This window comes from Drosophila montana, unplaced genomic scaffold (genome assembly GCF_035044405.1).
Source record: "Drosophila montana isolate Dmon_TW-CO22-7 unplaced genomic scaffold, ASM3504440v1 contig_3734_1, whole genome shotgun sequence".
In the NCBI taxonomy this organism is placed as follows: Eukaryota; Metazoa; Arthropoda; class Insecta; order Diptera; family Drosophilidae; genus Drosophila; species Drosophila montana.
The window spans coordinates 250304-266334 of record NW_026998621.1 but is presented as its reverse complement, the minus strand read 5'-3'; the positions used below and the strand labels follow the sequence as shown (position 1 = coordinate 266334).

The window sequence follows — 16031 nt, the reverse complement described above, 5'->3', positions numbered from 1 at the left end:
ATAGTGAAAAAAGCTAATTTTTTTGGAAATAATTAAATATTGCTTTGAAATCATTTACACAGTTATATTTTACAGAAATATTGTTAATGCTGTTAACTTTAAGGCAGCATTCGAAATAGCTCATTAAAATTATTTAAATTAATAGCTTTGAGGTTGAACAAAAATGTGTTAGTAGAAACCCAAATTGTGAAACATCTCATACTTTTAATAATATCTTACTAAGAGGTATTGTAAATTCGCATTTTAAATATAAAGTTGAATATGATTTATTTTAGGAGCTGTACCTAACAACGCTCAAAGCTGTTATGTTAAGTTGGACGTTATGTTAAATCGATTAACAGAATGTTAATACCGCACTTAACTTTTCACAAACGTAAAATACCAGCTTTCGGAGCTGTAATGTTTAGTTGGATGTTATGTTCAATTGAATCAAAGTATGTTAAGCCCCACTAAATATTGCAAAAACTTACAATTTCAGCCTAGCAGTGCGCCATTATACTTAACATGAAACATAACATGAAAATGTTAAAGTGTTAAATGATAAGAAGAATACAAATGATAATAATAGTATTTTTGAAAATATTTGATATAGAACAGAGAGCAATGCAAAAGCCAAGTTTACTTTCTACAATTGGAAAATTTTAATAGAAAAGCACGCCATTTTATACATTACTTTAACATATGATACTGATTTATTAAGAGTAAATATAAATTATTCGCAATTCATAAGCATCAACTTAAGTTGAATGCAATAAGTATCTAAAATTTGATGCCAGGCAACTCGTTTTGGAGTTCTCATTTGTCTAGATGCAAACATATGTAGAAATCAAAGCTTATCTAACTTTAGTGACAGTTGGGAGCTGTCTTAGCTAAAGCTTTGGCACATGCTGACCCCTAATCTACCCAATATACATATATATACTCTTAAGTAATACTAGATAATACATGTAGTTTGGCGACGCTTGCAATCAACTGGCAAACGGATTCTCATCGTTGTTGGCCCTCAACGCTCTGGGCACTTCGTAATGACCTATGGGATCTACGTATATGGGATTCTCCTGGCGTGCACTTCCCGCCTGCTCCTCGTTGAAGCGGGCATACTCTCGAGCATCCTTCATACGCAGGCACCACCAGATTAGTCCAATGATGATCAGACCCAGCAGCACGGTTATCAACGATATGTAGCCAAACATGGCATATAAATTGACGGGCTCGCAGTCGACAGCCTGTATGGCCAGATAGTTGGTATGATCGACGACCTGGTAGCTAAAGTAGCTATCACACTGGATGCCATGCTTGTTGACAATGCGCACCAGACAGATGGCCTCCGCCTCCAGTTCGTCGACAAAGAAGTACTGGGCGCTGGAGCAGACCTCGTTGAGGTTTTCGCAGTGGCCCATATGCTGTTTCTGTACAATTAGGCAGTGCACGCACGGCTCATAGAACTGGCACACCTTGTTGTCCTTCTCCGGATCGATCTCACAGAACTCGCCCAGATACGGCTCCTGGCAGCTGCACACGCCGCAGTCACAGCTGCCGCGCTCAGAGCATATCTCGCCGGTTGGCCCAATGCAGCCGTCCGTGGACTCCTTGCAGTTGCACTGTGTGCCCGACCAGCCATATTTGCACACGCACTGTCCGCAATAGCACTCGGCCCGCTTCTCGTCGCAATCAACGCACTCCAGGCACTCGCAGTACGCGCCCGTATAGCCCGCATCGCAGCTGCAGCTGCCGCAGTCGCATTCGCCGTGATTGGAGCAGACCTGGCCGGAAATGTTGCTGTTGCCCTCATTATCGACTGGTGGGCGACAGGTTTTAAGCAGCGCCTCGTTGGTCGTGGCGTTTGTGAGATCGGTGGGGCAATTGCAGAAAGTGCCCGTCCAGCCCTGGTCGCAGACGCACATGCCGCAGTTCAGGTAGCCCTGGTTGTCACATTGAAAGCGTGCGTACTCATCGTCCGGCTCCGCGACCTCCACACAGGGGCAGGGACGCTGCAGCTCCACATCGATGTCCATGTACGCGCTCAGTGAGGCCTCCTCCACCCGTATTTTGTGATTCTGCAAGGCAACGCTCTCAGTTGAGGCTCATCAGATCGGGAATCGACACTTACCAGTACCCCATTGTCTGGATAATGCGTGAGTGTTACATCCACATAAAATTCAATTTCCTTGCTCACATTCGCATTGCTACAATAGTTGCGTTGACGCAGACTGGGAAATTGTCCGGCACAGTCCGTAAAGTATTCCATTTTTATGAAATCCGGACTGTTGTCGCCAAATTGAGTGCGCTTTATGAAGCTCTCATAACTGGCATGGGGCAAGGTATGGGAAAACAAACGATCAATTAGCAAAATATAAGAAAAGCTGGTTTTATTCACTTTTAAGAATATGCTAGTCCCTGCTCGGGCGCCAAAGTATTTGGTATTCGGATGATTTCATGATCATGGTAATTTTTGTGCTTCGAATTTTCGGTATAACTTAACAATTCTCGCACTTGGCTAACTTAAAAAGATCTTTCGAATAGTGACCCCTAAAAGGAATCAATCAGTCAGTCATTTAGTCAGTCAATCAGTCAGTCAGTCAGGGCAACAAGTTTTATATATAGAGAATCCTCAGCATGTATATCTTCCTCTTTGGTTCCCATCAATCCAATTTATATCCCACTTACCTCTTTTTAATCAACTCCAAAATGTTGGATGAATCGGCGCTCAAAATTTCCACATTACTGATCTCCTGCATGAGTCCGCTGAGCTCCTGGTAGGTGCCGAACACCTGCTCTGTGACGGCGAATATGACATTGATTTTGCGCCGCAACAGCTCCCGATAGATCTCCTCCAGCGATGGATAGTCATAGACCAAGGAGCCCGTGTACTCGCCGGCCTTGTTTAGGTGGCACTTTCGATCGTTGCGCTGCACGATGCCGGCCAGGAGACCGTCGCCAGCAAAGTGCATGAAGCCATCGGTGACCAGGATGACCACCTTGCGCGCCTGTTGCTTCCAGCCAATCTGCTTGGGGCACACAATCACCTGCATAAGTGCATCCAGGCCGCCCTCCAGATTGTCCAGATTGCCAGTGATTCGGCTGGCCGCCACGGCAGCTGTGAAGGCCTTGATATCATCCGTCAGCTGCAGATGATGCCGATAGCCGTAGGTGGGCTCACAGCGCTCGCGTTCGGCGGCACAGGGATTGTCCCGCAGCTGTGGCATTATCATCGGCATCGCCGGCTTGTCCGCAAAGGAGCCAAAGCCCAGGCGATAGTTATCCGTTAGATTGTGCAGCGTCTGGGTCAGCTCCGTGCCCAGCTGCTCCAGCGTGTCCTTGTCATCGCGCATCGTCCATGTGAGGTCCATCAGCACGTACAGGTCGAGCGGGTTGTTGCGTGCCGCCCGATAACTCAGCTTGATGCGTTGCGTGTTGCCTGTAAAAGATATTCCAATTGGGCAGCGGGCGACAACAACAAGAAAAATAAGAAGAAAATAAAAGAAAAACGGGGTTTACTACTGGCTGTAAAGTCAAGGGGTTAAGTGCGCCATTTACGAGCTGTTTTATAGACTGCGATGCCATTGAAAGACAGCCAGCAGTAGTTAAGCATTGTCTGCTCTACATTCCACCATTACACATTCCCCTCCACTCCACTCCCCTTCATTCCACTGTACCATTCCACAACCCTTCATTACCACTTGAAGTTGTTCGCACCCATGTTAAATGGTTTTGTCTTCCTTTAATCCTTAAGCCTGTAATTTTCCCATCGCATAACTGCAATTCGCGTTTTTTTTACCGCTCACCTTTTAATGACAGTCCATTGCATGATCTTTCCCATTCGATGGGTGCTCATCTTGGCACTCAATTGGACCATAAGCAGCTTGATTGGACCTGCCCCAACTAATGATAAGGTTTCTTATCTGTAGCACAGCAGCTGTATCTAAATTTAGCGCAACTTTCCCCAACATATTTTCATGTTCAAATTTAAGGTTTTTAGTTGGCTTGTTGCCAATAATTTAATGTATCGCTTTCCCATCTTCCAGACGATAGGAAAAATGGGCTGAAGTTAGTCACTTTTTTGATAGACGAAACGAAGTTTAAAAGAATAGATAGAAAAGAGCTTTATGCAATGGGAAAGCGTTTTGATTGGTAGGGAAAATGTTACGATTTCAGTTAATGATAAGTATCGCCTCTGCGATACATTGGCGATGATAAATGCATTTGCTTTTTCATTTTTTTTATATAACTGTGCTTCATTTAAAAACCTTCTTATGAGCCTTGCACGCTAATAAATAATAATAATAAAAATATAACAATAATGATAATAATAATCATAATAATAATAGTAATATATATTATATTAATAACAGTTATAATATAAAAATAAAACCAATGATAATGATAAAAATAATAATAATAATAATATAAATATAAAAAAATAACAACAATAATAATGAAAACGCTAAAAATATATATATTAGTATAAATTAAAAATAACAATTAAAAAAATTGTTAATTTTCATCAACCTTGTCTATCTCTTTCTAAACTAACTTTATGAAACTTACTCTTTTAACAGTACCAAATGGTTTTTATAACGCTTGAATAGCTTATAAAAAGATTGATTTTCAAGTTAATTTAAAATTCAATTGAAGTCTAATTTAAAGATTACACTTTTAGAATATTTTTAAAGGGTTGAACACTTCGTATTATAAAAGGCAACCTTTCATCGAACTTTAGAGAGATTCGCAAAGAGTGGAACTATCTCTGTTTCTTTCCCTTCCCCTTTTTTGTCACAGGTTCAATGACAGATTGGGTCCCCGAGCTTAGTTCGAATTAATACTTCGTAAGCTCGGGGGAGGTCAATGAATTCTCACGCTACCCGTTATATCAATAATCGTGATAAGAATTGTTTGAGGAATCGTGACACACTAATTGCTGATAAGCCACACCTACAGACGCACACACGCACACATTTAGACACACTCACACCCCAGACCGAGTGTAGGAAATGATGTGTGACAAATCAGCAGGGCAAACAAAACACCAGATCGGGCGGTTAAAACTAGGTAATATTCTCGTAAATGTAAAACATGTAGGGCAGATAAAAAACCTAGCCAGAGTGAGAGCGGGAGAGAGAGAGCGAGGGAGAGAGAGGGAGTACTAGGGTATTTGATAAGCTGTGGATAAGATAACGCACCTTTGACCAGTTTGAGAAAGACGCGCTGTGGCTTCACCTGCACCGCCTGCTCGTCCCGTGTCTCATAGTCCTTGAGGGGGCGCTGCTGCAGCAGCTCCAGCTGCGGCTGGTTCTCATAGATGTTCGCCTCGCTGCAGTTCAAGCTGAGCAGCGTGGCGCGGGTGAAGCAGCGAGAGCGCACCTGATACGTCTGCCGAGAGAGAGCGAGGATTAGTTAAAGAGAGGGAGGCAGAGCCGGAGAGAGGAGAACCTTGTCCGTGCACCAGGCGCAGCTGAGGTGCGTATTTAGGCAGCGATCGCAGCTATCGATTGAATGCATGCATTGCTCATCTGCGTGCGAACGGGAAGAAAAGAGACAGCGAATCGTATTGGTTACATAACAATGGCAAACGGTAAACACTAACCCATTGTTATGGACGCCACCTCGCCTAGGCACAGTAAGACGAAGAAGAGCCACAACAACCGGCTAAATGACGGCATTTTTTCGCGTTCTCTTTGATTCGCACCCTCTTCACTCTCTTTGTTCAAATTGTGCAATTTTTCAACGTTATTGTTTTTTTCACTTCTGGCTCCACGCGGTTTGGGCCGTAGAACTTGCCCGCGTCAAAACCAAACGGCAACTAATCATATTTTTCACATACACAAAAATAAAACAACTCGTGCATTTGTTAATAATTCTATGCATGTGTGTGTGTGTGTCTGTGTAATCTTATCAATGCGTTAAAAAATAATATGTAGTATAGAAAACGCTTGTTAGAGAAATATTGTGAGTAGGGGGAATATGTGACGTCACGATTTCAATTATTTCCATTACTGTTATAAAATTCACTCTCACTTTTTGCTATATAAGTAGCTAGGTATGTGTCCTCTGTTAGAATTGTTTTAGCTAAATATTAATTTTTTTTTAGTTTTTATAAGTAAAAAATTGATCAATTAATGGTGTCTTTTAAAATTAATTTATGTATGTATATTTATTTATCTGTTTTTGGCTTAGGTAAAGAGTTCTTAGATTTAAATAATTTTTAATGTTTTCGATAAGCCTAACTATAAAATTTAATTTTAATTTTAAAAATTTTTCATTTGTATTTTACGATTTTTTAAAAATTGTTTTGCTATTAATGTTTGTGCTATTGTTTTTGCTCTAATTTATAAATTGAATTTCCAAATTTAAGCGTTAGCCGTTGGCCATAGTCATCGCATATCAAGCAGCTTTTTGTCAGTCATCACGTAGACCAAATATAAAAAACACTGAATACAAATTGAAAACACCGGGCACAGTCTGTACTGTGCGGTATTCATTGATACTATTTTTTTTAATAATCAGATTTTGTTAAATTAAAATAACAATATTATTAGTCAATTAAAATAATAAACAATAACTTATTGGAAATACTTAAATCGGCAGCTCTTAGCTACTTTGTGCAACCATGCGAAACTGGTATTTTACTAAAAATAAAATACTGGACCTGGCAGTATATGGTCACACGTGTTGAGAGCGCGAAACTGTTAAGTTAACAGACTCTCAGAGAGCTTAACAGCGGTGTTACCAATGGCCAAAAAACGGCTAGATAGAAATTGAAGGAATTTATATACGATGTGGAATAATATATAATATGAATATTTCTTTTATCGTGTTATATTACGTACTTACTCAATAGGTGATTATTGAAATTCTTTGAGTTGTGTAATTATGTATTACTATATTAGCTAAATTTAACAGCCAACATTTTACAGCTAAACTGCGCTGGAGATAACAGTTGAACGCTCTTGTCCATTTTGAGTATAACAGTTGCCTTAACATTTATTTAATAGTCTGGAATTGACGGCGATTTCGAACGGTTGTGTGCGCGCGTGTACCGGCCGCATCATAGAAATTTTGTTGTGTTTTTGCGGAAAATCGAATAACAAAAATAAAAAAATTTCAAATGTTTATCAAATGAGCGTCGGATCGTTTGCAACAATTACTCCTTAAGAGTGTGTGCAAAAGTGAGAGTGTCTATTCAATCGTCAGCTGTAAATTACGGTGAGTGTCGCAAAAAAAAATAAAAAATTTACGCGGCGACTGGCGACGTTGGTATTTGTGTGGAGAAAAAAAGGTGAAAAAGTCATTAATAAAAGAAAGAAATAGCAGTAGAAGTGGAATACATAACAACAACTAAATACAAAATACATATACAAATTAAAGGAGCTGAGCATGGCTATGCGACGGCTACGGCGACGGCGATAGCGACTGAGACGCGCAGCGCACAGTGAAAAAGGAATATTTTTTTGTGTACTATAGCAAAGTTGTTGCCGCCGACGCCAACGCCGCCGCCGCCGACGCCGACGCTACTTACTGTTGTTGTTGTTTTGCTAGGCTAAGACTTGCTGCTTGCAGCGACGTCAGCGTCGGCATCACTTTGTTTATTGTTGAGTGTGTGTGTGTGTGTGCGCGCATTGTTGCTGTTGTGTATTTGTGAATTGGGTAAAAACCAAAACGAAAGCAAGTAAATTGCCCATTTTCCATTTTCTATTTTGTGTGGCCAGATTGCAAAAAGTGAAAAGTTTAATTTACTAAATAAGCGGCTGCGTCGCAGTTGTCACCCACACACACGCACACAGAGAGACGCACAGGGAAAGGAGAAGTAGAGGAAGAAGCGGCAAAGTGTTGTCCTGTTGTTGTTGCTGTTGTTGTCTGTGTCTATTTTTTGCAATTTCTGCCTGCACACGCTCATTCGTGTTGGATTATTGGATTATACTCCGCTAGTAGAGTCGACGCGCCGCCAATAACGGCACAACGGACACACACACAAACACAAACGCATACGCACGCATACGCACACAGACAGAGGCGGTAACGGCGACGCGTCGGATTATTGTCCTTCTAAAGGAACGTGCTTTTAACGGCACAACACAAACGCCCGCCCCCACCCGCTTTGTGACAAAAGTCGTGACAGGAGACGAAAGACAGGCGAGCGAGCGGGATAGAACTATAGAAAGGTAAGTACAAAAGTTAGCAACAAAAAATATGTAATTACTGCTATTGTGCTCATGATTTCATGGGGTTTTCCAAAGCGCTTTTCCCCATTTTTCCCAACGTGTATCGGAATTATGTGGCCGATTATTCTTAAAGGCTTGAATATTCGACTTTTTTGTTTGCCTTTTTCATTTATGCACTTTACAAATGAAGGAGAGAGAGGGAGAGAGAGAGAGAGAGAATAAATCTCAAACAGATTAGAAACTGATAAAAATCAATTAATACTTTAATCAAAAAATACGCTCGAAAATTTGATTGTTGCGAGTTTTGCGACATATTTTTAAAAATTTCGGAGATCAGGAAGCTCTATTTTGTCATATGGAAAGTTAAGGATTTATGAATTTTATGTACCATAAAAATGTACTATCAAAAATGCAAAAATTGTCTCAAAGAAAAGGAAAGTGTTTAAACAGTGAACATTAATGTAAAGCAATATATTAGTATTTTGTTATAAGTCAAGAAAACAAGCAGCGATCTCGAGGTGGCGTCGACTTATAAAATAAAGAAAACACGAGGAAATAAAAATAAAGCAGATTACAATTGTAAGAAATTCAAAATGGAAAATTTTTGTTTTCGAAAGTTCGATAGCTGTGTTTCAAAATTGTGAAATATAAAAAGTCCAAGTCTCTGCAGAAGCTAGCCCAGACTAGTTGACCTTTCATGTTACCTAAATAAGGCACGAATGAAAAACTTAATAGTTAACCCTCAAGTTAATGGAGAATAGAGAAAAAAGTAGAACCCAAGAGTTGGCGAACCTCTGCATTTTTTGAGTTGATTTTGAGTCGTAATTTGTTGTTTGTTTTTTTAGCTAATGCATTTTTGAGTCCCAATTCGTTTTCTTACATTTTAAATCAAAGTTGCCTCCGTTATTATTATTATTAAAGATATATTATAATGACATATTCATAAAAGTTTCTAGACTTTATTAGTTTCCTAACATATGTATCTATCGGGCAAACATTTCTCTGGAATCTCGTTGTATTTATTTCATTAATCGAAATTCTGAGTGCCAATAAAAATATCGCAAACTTTTTGTTTGCAAGTTAATTTTAATGAGTCGTTACCAAGTTGCAATGATGTGAGTTTTCTCAGGCGGGGGTTGCCCCCACCCGTGGGGAGGCGAGGCGAGGCGGGGCGTGCGACTGACTGACAATTTATTCTAATGTTCGATTCTGATTTTTATCGGTTGCACATAAATTTGTTGGTGTGCTCGGCTTGCGTAAAATGTTCTGTGGCAACTTTGGTGATTTATTGCCTGTCGATTGTCGTCGTCGGGACCCGGAGCAGATCCAGCCAATAGGCCTGCAACTAACGTCGTCGTCGTCGTCGTCGCCGTCGCCGTCGCCGTCGCCGCACAGATGCCGCGGATTAGATAAAAACGACGGCGCTCTCAATTTATGCGTGTTGCCAGAGTTGCCAATTGGCAATTGCAGCAATGCGCCTCCCCTCGCAAAACACCCCCAACCACAGCCCCAGCCCCAGCCCCAGCCCAGTCCCCGACTCAAACTTGTCGCGCCCACTAAATCTTGGCCATGTACATGCATCCGTCGGCCCACCCATCCCTCTGTCCCGCCTGTCCCGTTGCTCCTGCTGCTGCAGTTGCAGTCTATCATTTGAAATCATGTTCGGGCGATAAGAAATTATACGGCCGTGGCCATAATTTACGTGATTTGCATGGCCAAAAGCAGGCGAAGCGCTGCGATGTCCACTTTATTTTCTATTTTCTTTCACCTCGATTAGAGAAACACTTCGCAGCAGCAGCATTTTTGACATTTATTGTTTTCAATACCGAGGCCGAAACAATTTAATGGCCAAAACACTTCCAGCCCCAACTCACCAACCCCCAACCCCAGCCGTGATAGTAAAAATCTTTATGTAGCAACGAGATCGAAGAGTTGCTTTAAAAGGTAAAAACTCGTAAATAATAAAAGAGCCAAGAAATAGAAAAGAAGCTACTTTTCAAATTGGCTGGGCCTCTGGGGCACAGTGGTTAAAACTACATTTTTTAAAGCAAATGTTAATTAATATATATATTACAGGTGATTTAAGAGAGTTTTAAACTATTCAAATACTTGAAAGGATTTCTAAATATTAAAAATGAAAAAGTTTCTAAAAATCAGTTATCAATTCCGTGATTATAAATATTTTCAATATGTTATAGACAAAATACAAAATACAAAAAAAATAAATAAAAAAAGTTTTAACATATGAAACATTTCAATATTCATATTTTTCAATACGAAACATTTTGCTATTCATGAAAGTTTTATCTAGTTTTGATTTGAACTTAAAATATTTGATATAACATTATTTCTGTAAGGTTTTCAAACGATGGCAATAATATTATAGGCATATCGGGAATATTTTTGGATATCTTTTAAAAGTTAATTTGACCCACCTTCCAATACATTTGCTCCACTGTGGGGCGTCATAAAGTGAAAAGTGTCATAAAAATTAGTCAAGAAATCACGCGCTGTCTTTTCCATACTTTAGTTTTTTCTTGATTTTGTTTATGTTTTTCTTTTTTTTTTGTCGCTCGTTTATTTGGTTGTTTGTTCTGACACATTTGTATGCTAATGTTGCGGCCGTTGAAGGTGCAGGCGCTTCCGGCGGCAAATCGCTTAGAACTCAACTCAACTCGTCTCCAACTCGATGGGGATCTATCACTTTGATGAGGGTCGCTGCCACGAGGAGCAGCAGCAAAGGTCGACGGCTTTCAGAAGGATTAAATGAACGAATATCGCATATTTAAGTGTTTATTTGGCTTATGCTTTATTTTTTTGAGCCTTGATTTGTTGATAAAGGACTTTCGTTGAGCGCATTAGCTGGGTGAGAGTACCATAAATCCTAATTGGAAATAGATATATATATATATATATATATATATAATAGATTCGCCTTTGCTTTAGGGAAATAAGCTTATCATTTATTTCTGGAGATCTTTACCCATTTTAAAATCGATTGAGCTGTGGTTTCTTTCAATTATAACTCGAAAATGTTGAGAGTCAATATAAAAGAGCCAAGGTTGGGTTTTGGGTTTTCATATAGTAGCGAAATAGAATATTTCACTTTTTGACAACTCGATGCAGAGTTCAAGGTATCTTCTAGCCGAACACGCCCGACTACAGCATTTTTACTCCTATTTTCAGAATAATGATATACGTTTCCTCTTAAAAAATACAAGAAAAATCATCTAGAAAATAAATAGAAAAACATTCTTTTATGCAATAGTTTTTTAAAATAGATCAAAAAAAGAATTTAGCTGAAATACAGAAACTAGAAACTAATCAAAACAAGGAATAGTTTATTCAGCCATTAAAATTCGAAAAGTTTAAGGTTACGCATAACTTCAGTTTTTCAGCCCAATAAACATTTCTGAACGCGTCGTTTTTTTATAGATAGCTTCATTCAATCTGAATACCATACAAAATGCAGCAAAGTGCTTGGCTATAAATAGTTTAGTCCAGCTTATCGATGACTTCCTGTTACCCGAACTTATCTAACTCTCAACTCTCAACCTAAACAAACAGCGACCCCCGTTGTGCTGCCTGCGACTTTCTCCCGCTGCACATAGTAGTTGGCCGCAATCGCCTTGGGCTAATAACAGAGATATCAACGACAGCTGAGGGGGCGGGGGGCACAGCCTTGAACCCGCCGCCCGCCGGGGGCAAGGCTCATTTCCGGCTGAATGTGACTCAATAGAGAGAAATAAAGAAATATAAATAAAGCCCACAATGCCACAAAGTCAATAAATACGCCAAAAAATTATCACTTGCTCGTTAGCACACACGCACACACACACAGGCACAACAGATGTGTGGAAAAAACGAAATCCAAACAAAGGCAACAACTATTTGAAAAAGAAAGTCTAACAAATTCATTCAGCGCTGCGCTGGACACTTAACATCCCTATCAATGCCGACCTACCTGACCTATTCTCGCTAGCTCTCTTCTCCTCTTCTCTTCTCTTTCTCTGCATCTGTCCCTCGCACATTTCCCAGCAATTATGCGCTGGCCAAACAAAAGTCATTAAATTGCGGAAATCGGGTCACCAAACGACAAAACCAAGCGACAAACTCAAAGAGCTGACCAGCAAAAAAAAATAAAACAGAACTAAAAAACTACAGAAAAATACTGAAAAGAAAATAGAGAGGAAAGGAGGCGACATAAACTAAACGGTAACTGAAAATTAAGCAGCCAAAAATTACAACTAAATTGTGAATTTATTTACATTTAATTGCGTCTAAATTACAAAAAGAAAAACGCGTCGACACGAAATTGGACTGTAATGTTTGTCCTCCTCTGCGCGAATCGCTGGCGCGGCTTTCGTTTTGATGACCCTGCTCTGCCTCTGTCCCTCCCCCATCCTCTCCCTACCTCTGCTCCACACAATTATTATGATAATGATAATGCTGATGATGATATGACTCATTAACCTCAACGCATGACCCAGGCAAATTAGAACTCTCTGTGTACACAAGTATATGAAGAAGAAGATGAAGAAAAACTCGTCTCAACTTCAAGTCTCTGCTTAACACTGTGCTACAGGGGTCATCTTTTTAAAGCAGCTGTTCTATTCCACATATTTGTAATAGTCAAAATATTATTTAGCATTTGCTGAAGTACATGAATGGGATTCCAAATCATACATAGAAACTCTATAATTTATTTTTAAACTTTACTTTTAATTCTATTCGTAAAAGAAATGGGTTTCTAAAATAGTAATTAACATTTATGATGTTGTTAATAAAATTTTTCTTGCTTTCTTTGATATTTTTGTTAGTAGCTGACTTTTTGGGAAACAAAAATTTGTAATTATCTTACTAACAGCTGTTAAGATAAAAGTTTTGTTAGATTAACATAAAATGCACATGTTAAATCTTAAATGCATCAAAAGATGTATAATAAAAAGGATGTTTTGCCTACTTTTGTTGCTTTTTTTTTAAATTAACAATTTTTTAACAATTAGTTTAACTTTTTCAATGATTTACATTGATTTCGTGACTAAAACTCGATGGTAAGTTTGAAATGCAGCAAAACTGCGTATGTTGTTTAGTGTAATTTCCTGAAGCGCATATGAAAGATACATATATTACCATACACAACGCATGTGTGTGTGTGAGTGTGCGGCTTTGTGCGGAGTGTCTTTGAGGCCGTGTTTTATTGCTGTTTTGTTTGCTTGTTGACTTTTTTCCTATTTCCTTCTCTTTTTTTTTTTCGCTGAGTCAGCTTCGTTGCGGTTCGGCATTAGGAGATATGATACGGATCCAAAGCACTTAGCTGACATATTTGCCGCACATAAAAATTTCTTTGTAAAACTTAATGGTCTAGATAAAGTTGTAAGTTTCTAAAACTGAGCCACAAAGTGTCGGCGAGCGCTTAGAATTTAAATAAGTGGAAAAACTTTGACGAGGTGGAAAAAAAAGAGACATAAAAATGAAAATATGATGCGACCCGATGATGATTCAATTGCATGGTTAATGTTTTCGCAATTCGTCTTTCGTTTCAGTTTGAAGTTGCGGCATTGCCTTTATACCCTGCACGAAAATGTAGGGAAAAGGTGTTATACACAAATGGGGCCATGCTTAAAGCTTTATTCATATAACTTTTTATTCAAACGTTCTCGTTTAGACGATTTTATCAGATCAAGCAAGGTTTTTAAAGGGAAATGTTCTGGAGCTCATATGAGTATGTAGAATATCTTCCCTAAAAATTCCAACAAATAATACAGAAATGATTAATCGACTTACCATTAAGTGGAGAGAGTATAGTAATGTATGCCTCGTTATATTGGTACAGGGTATCAGCTAGTTGAGCACTTTCAATTGGAGCAGTCTTGTTTTGCATTTCGCAGTTTGCAATTTGAACTGTGAGCCACACACACACCTTGAAAATTTGTCGTGCTTGGTGCTTTTGGCATGTTGCTTACAGCGGAGCTGCACTGTAATCCGAGGCGTCTCCGTTTCCCACGTTTAGTTAGCTCGAGTACGTGGCTACGTTTTATCAGCTGCATTGAGAAATCTGATGAAATCAAGCCCAATTAACAACGGCTTCTTTTGTATGCGAACCGGAACCCGAGTGCATCTGTTTAACTCGCGACTCTGCTCCTTGCCTTGAGGTGGGGCCGAATTTCATGAAATTTCAACTGTTTATTACAAGTATCTTAAACGTTTTCAGCATTATTTCGCTCTCTTGTCGAGCTGCAGCTGCCACAACTGCAACTGGCACAGCCACAGCTCATGTTGCTGTATTTATGTTTCGCTTTGTTATTCTTGATTTGTTTACACTGCGAACATAAACTAAACAAGCGCCGCTGCTGGTGGCAAAAAACAAAAACACTAGAAAATATCAATCTATTGAAATTTTTATAGCCTAGCGTAAACAGATCAATATGCTTTAGAACTTTACACTTTACAGAGAATTTATGTCAGAGCTTAGCCATGTTACAGATTTCTATATTTTATTTGATTTGTTTTACAAACTTATCTATGGAGATTGTAAGACAGAGACTTTCGATTGTATTTCAATATATCATTGTATGTTTCGTAATGCTGAAGAATGTCTGGAAAGAACGTCTCCTTAGCTTAAACTGTAAAAAATTACCCAGCGTTGTCTGGTTAAAACTGGATATGATGCTTGATAGGAGGCTGAAAAGACTCTACAGGCTGATCGGCAGAAAATCAAAACTTAAGCCGAGGGCGAAGTTGTTGGCTTGGAAGATCATAATCAAACCAATATACACTAATGGATAAAACAACGCATTCTAAATAAAGGGAGCTCCACATTTCCTGGGTTAAAGAGGAAATAGCAAAGATCTGTGACCAGACGACTCAACCTGCTTGATAACAGCACAACAATTAGACGGCTCAAGAGGAAGCACCCTCTTGAACTCCCCTAAGATCAAGAAACACAAGCCCCTCCTTCCCCTACACATACCCAACCTGCCTACTCATCCCATCCAACCCAAAAATTTGTGCAACTAATGTATCTATCTCTTAAAGTAAAATACGAAATATTTATCTACTAGAAAATCGTTTGTTTTAACTTGTTAAAAAGCACGTATTTACTAATTTAAATTGATGAAAAACAATTTTGTCTTCACGGGAGCTCGATTCCATTACTTTGGGCCACTTCTAGTCAATGCATGATGTAAATTAAATTTCTAACAATTTTATAAATATTTACTTTGCATTTACATTCTTCTTAAGCTTCTAATCTAAGCGAATTCAGTAGGGATAACTATTTGGTTAATAGAAAACTAAATAAATGATTAAAAACCACGAAATCGACTTTCTATAAAGTTAATTAATTCAACAACAATAACGTGCTCGTAATTGTTAACCCAAAAACATTGATTAAATTGCTTGTGACTTTGTCGCTTTTCTTCATAATTAAATTGAAAGCCATTTCCTAGCTGCAAATCACAAACAAACATTTTTAGCTTCAGCTGCTAAATAACCCGCAATCAATTTGCGTTTATTTTAGCTGCAGCTGCAACGACCTCACCTGGAAAATGTCAGACTCCACTTGGTTGGACACAGCCCAAGGTTTTTGTTGTTGCTCTTCGTGCTGTTCTTGTTGTTGTTGACATTTGTGAATGCATTTAATATATTGCCAGATTCTTTCATAGTGTGAGCTGAAGCTCCTGCAGAATTTCCATTTTCCCCATTTTGGCACCACATAAATAATGTGCCTTAATTACTGCGGCTTAACAGGAGAGACCTTAATAAAATCGAGACAGGGGCCGGGATATAACAAGTAATTGGGCTCTAGACCGAAGTATACCCTGTACTTTACTTTCTCCAACAACTGCCGTGTTTATTAGAGGAACAAAG

The 16031-nt window shown here is 39.1% G+C and overlaps 2 protein-coding genes across 6 annotated transcripts in view; one reads left to right on the top strand and one right to left on the bottom strand.

The window, feature by feature from the left end:
- Window positions 1-617: 617 nt before the first annotated feature.
- Itgbn (Integrin betanu subunit) lies at window positions 618-14450 on the bottom strand. Of its 3 annotated transcripts, none has more exons than XM_064695301.1 (6): window positions 14265-14450; window positions 13947-14203; window positions 5181-5370; window positions 2668-3418; window positions 2111-2306; window positions 618-2057 (listed from the first exon to the last, which is right to left on the bottom strand). In XM_064695301.1, the coding sequence occupies exons 2-6, from the start codon at window positions 13947-13949 to the stop codon at window positions 969-971; spliced, it is 2229 nt and encodes a 742-aa protein (XP_064551371.1). In that variant the 5' UTR covers window positions 13950-14203; window positions 14265-14450; the 3' UTR covers window positions 618-968. The 3 variants fall into 3 exon arrangements, with proteins under 3 accessions (XP_064551371.1, XP_064551369.1, XP_064551370.1); XM_064695299.1 differs by lacking the exons at window positions 13947-14203; window positions 14265-14450 and adding exons at window positions 5431-5510; window positions 5585-5795; XM_064695300.1 differs by having other exon boundaries at window positions 13947-14450.
- The window catches only part of LOC135437390 (uncharacterized), a 91590-nt gene continuing 82558 nt past the window's right edge, over window positions 7000-16031 (top strand). For 2 of the 3 annotated variants that reach the window (XM_064695302.1, XM_064695304.1), the window contains exon 1: window positions 7000-7203. The gene's annotated coding sequence lies outside the window, so the exon portion shown is untranslated. Of the gene's footprint in view, window positions 7204-7252; window positions 7277-16031 lie in introns of those variants that run through there. The other variant, XM_064695303.1, reaches the window with a different exon arrangement.

Bases quoted from the DNA above. Each gene is read 5' to 3' on its own strand.
- Itgbn (XM_064695299.1), bottom strand. From the start codon at position 5,660: ATGCCGTCATTTAGCCGGTTGTTGTGGCTCTTCTTCGTCTTACTGTGC. The intron at 2,307-2,667 runs GTAAGTGGGATA...GCCCCATGCCAG, and splicing joins TTGGAGTTGATTAAAAAGAG to TTATGAGAGCTTCATAAAGC. The intron at 2,058-2,110 runs GTAAGTGTCGAT...GTTGCCTTGCAG, and splicing joins ATCCAGACAATGGGGTACTG to AATCACAAAATACGGGTGGA.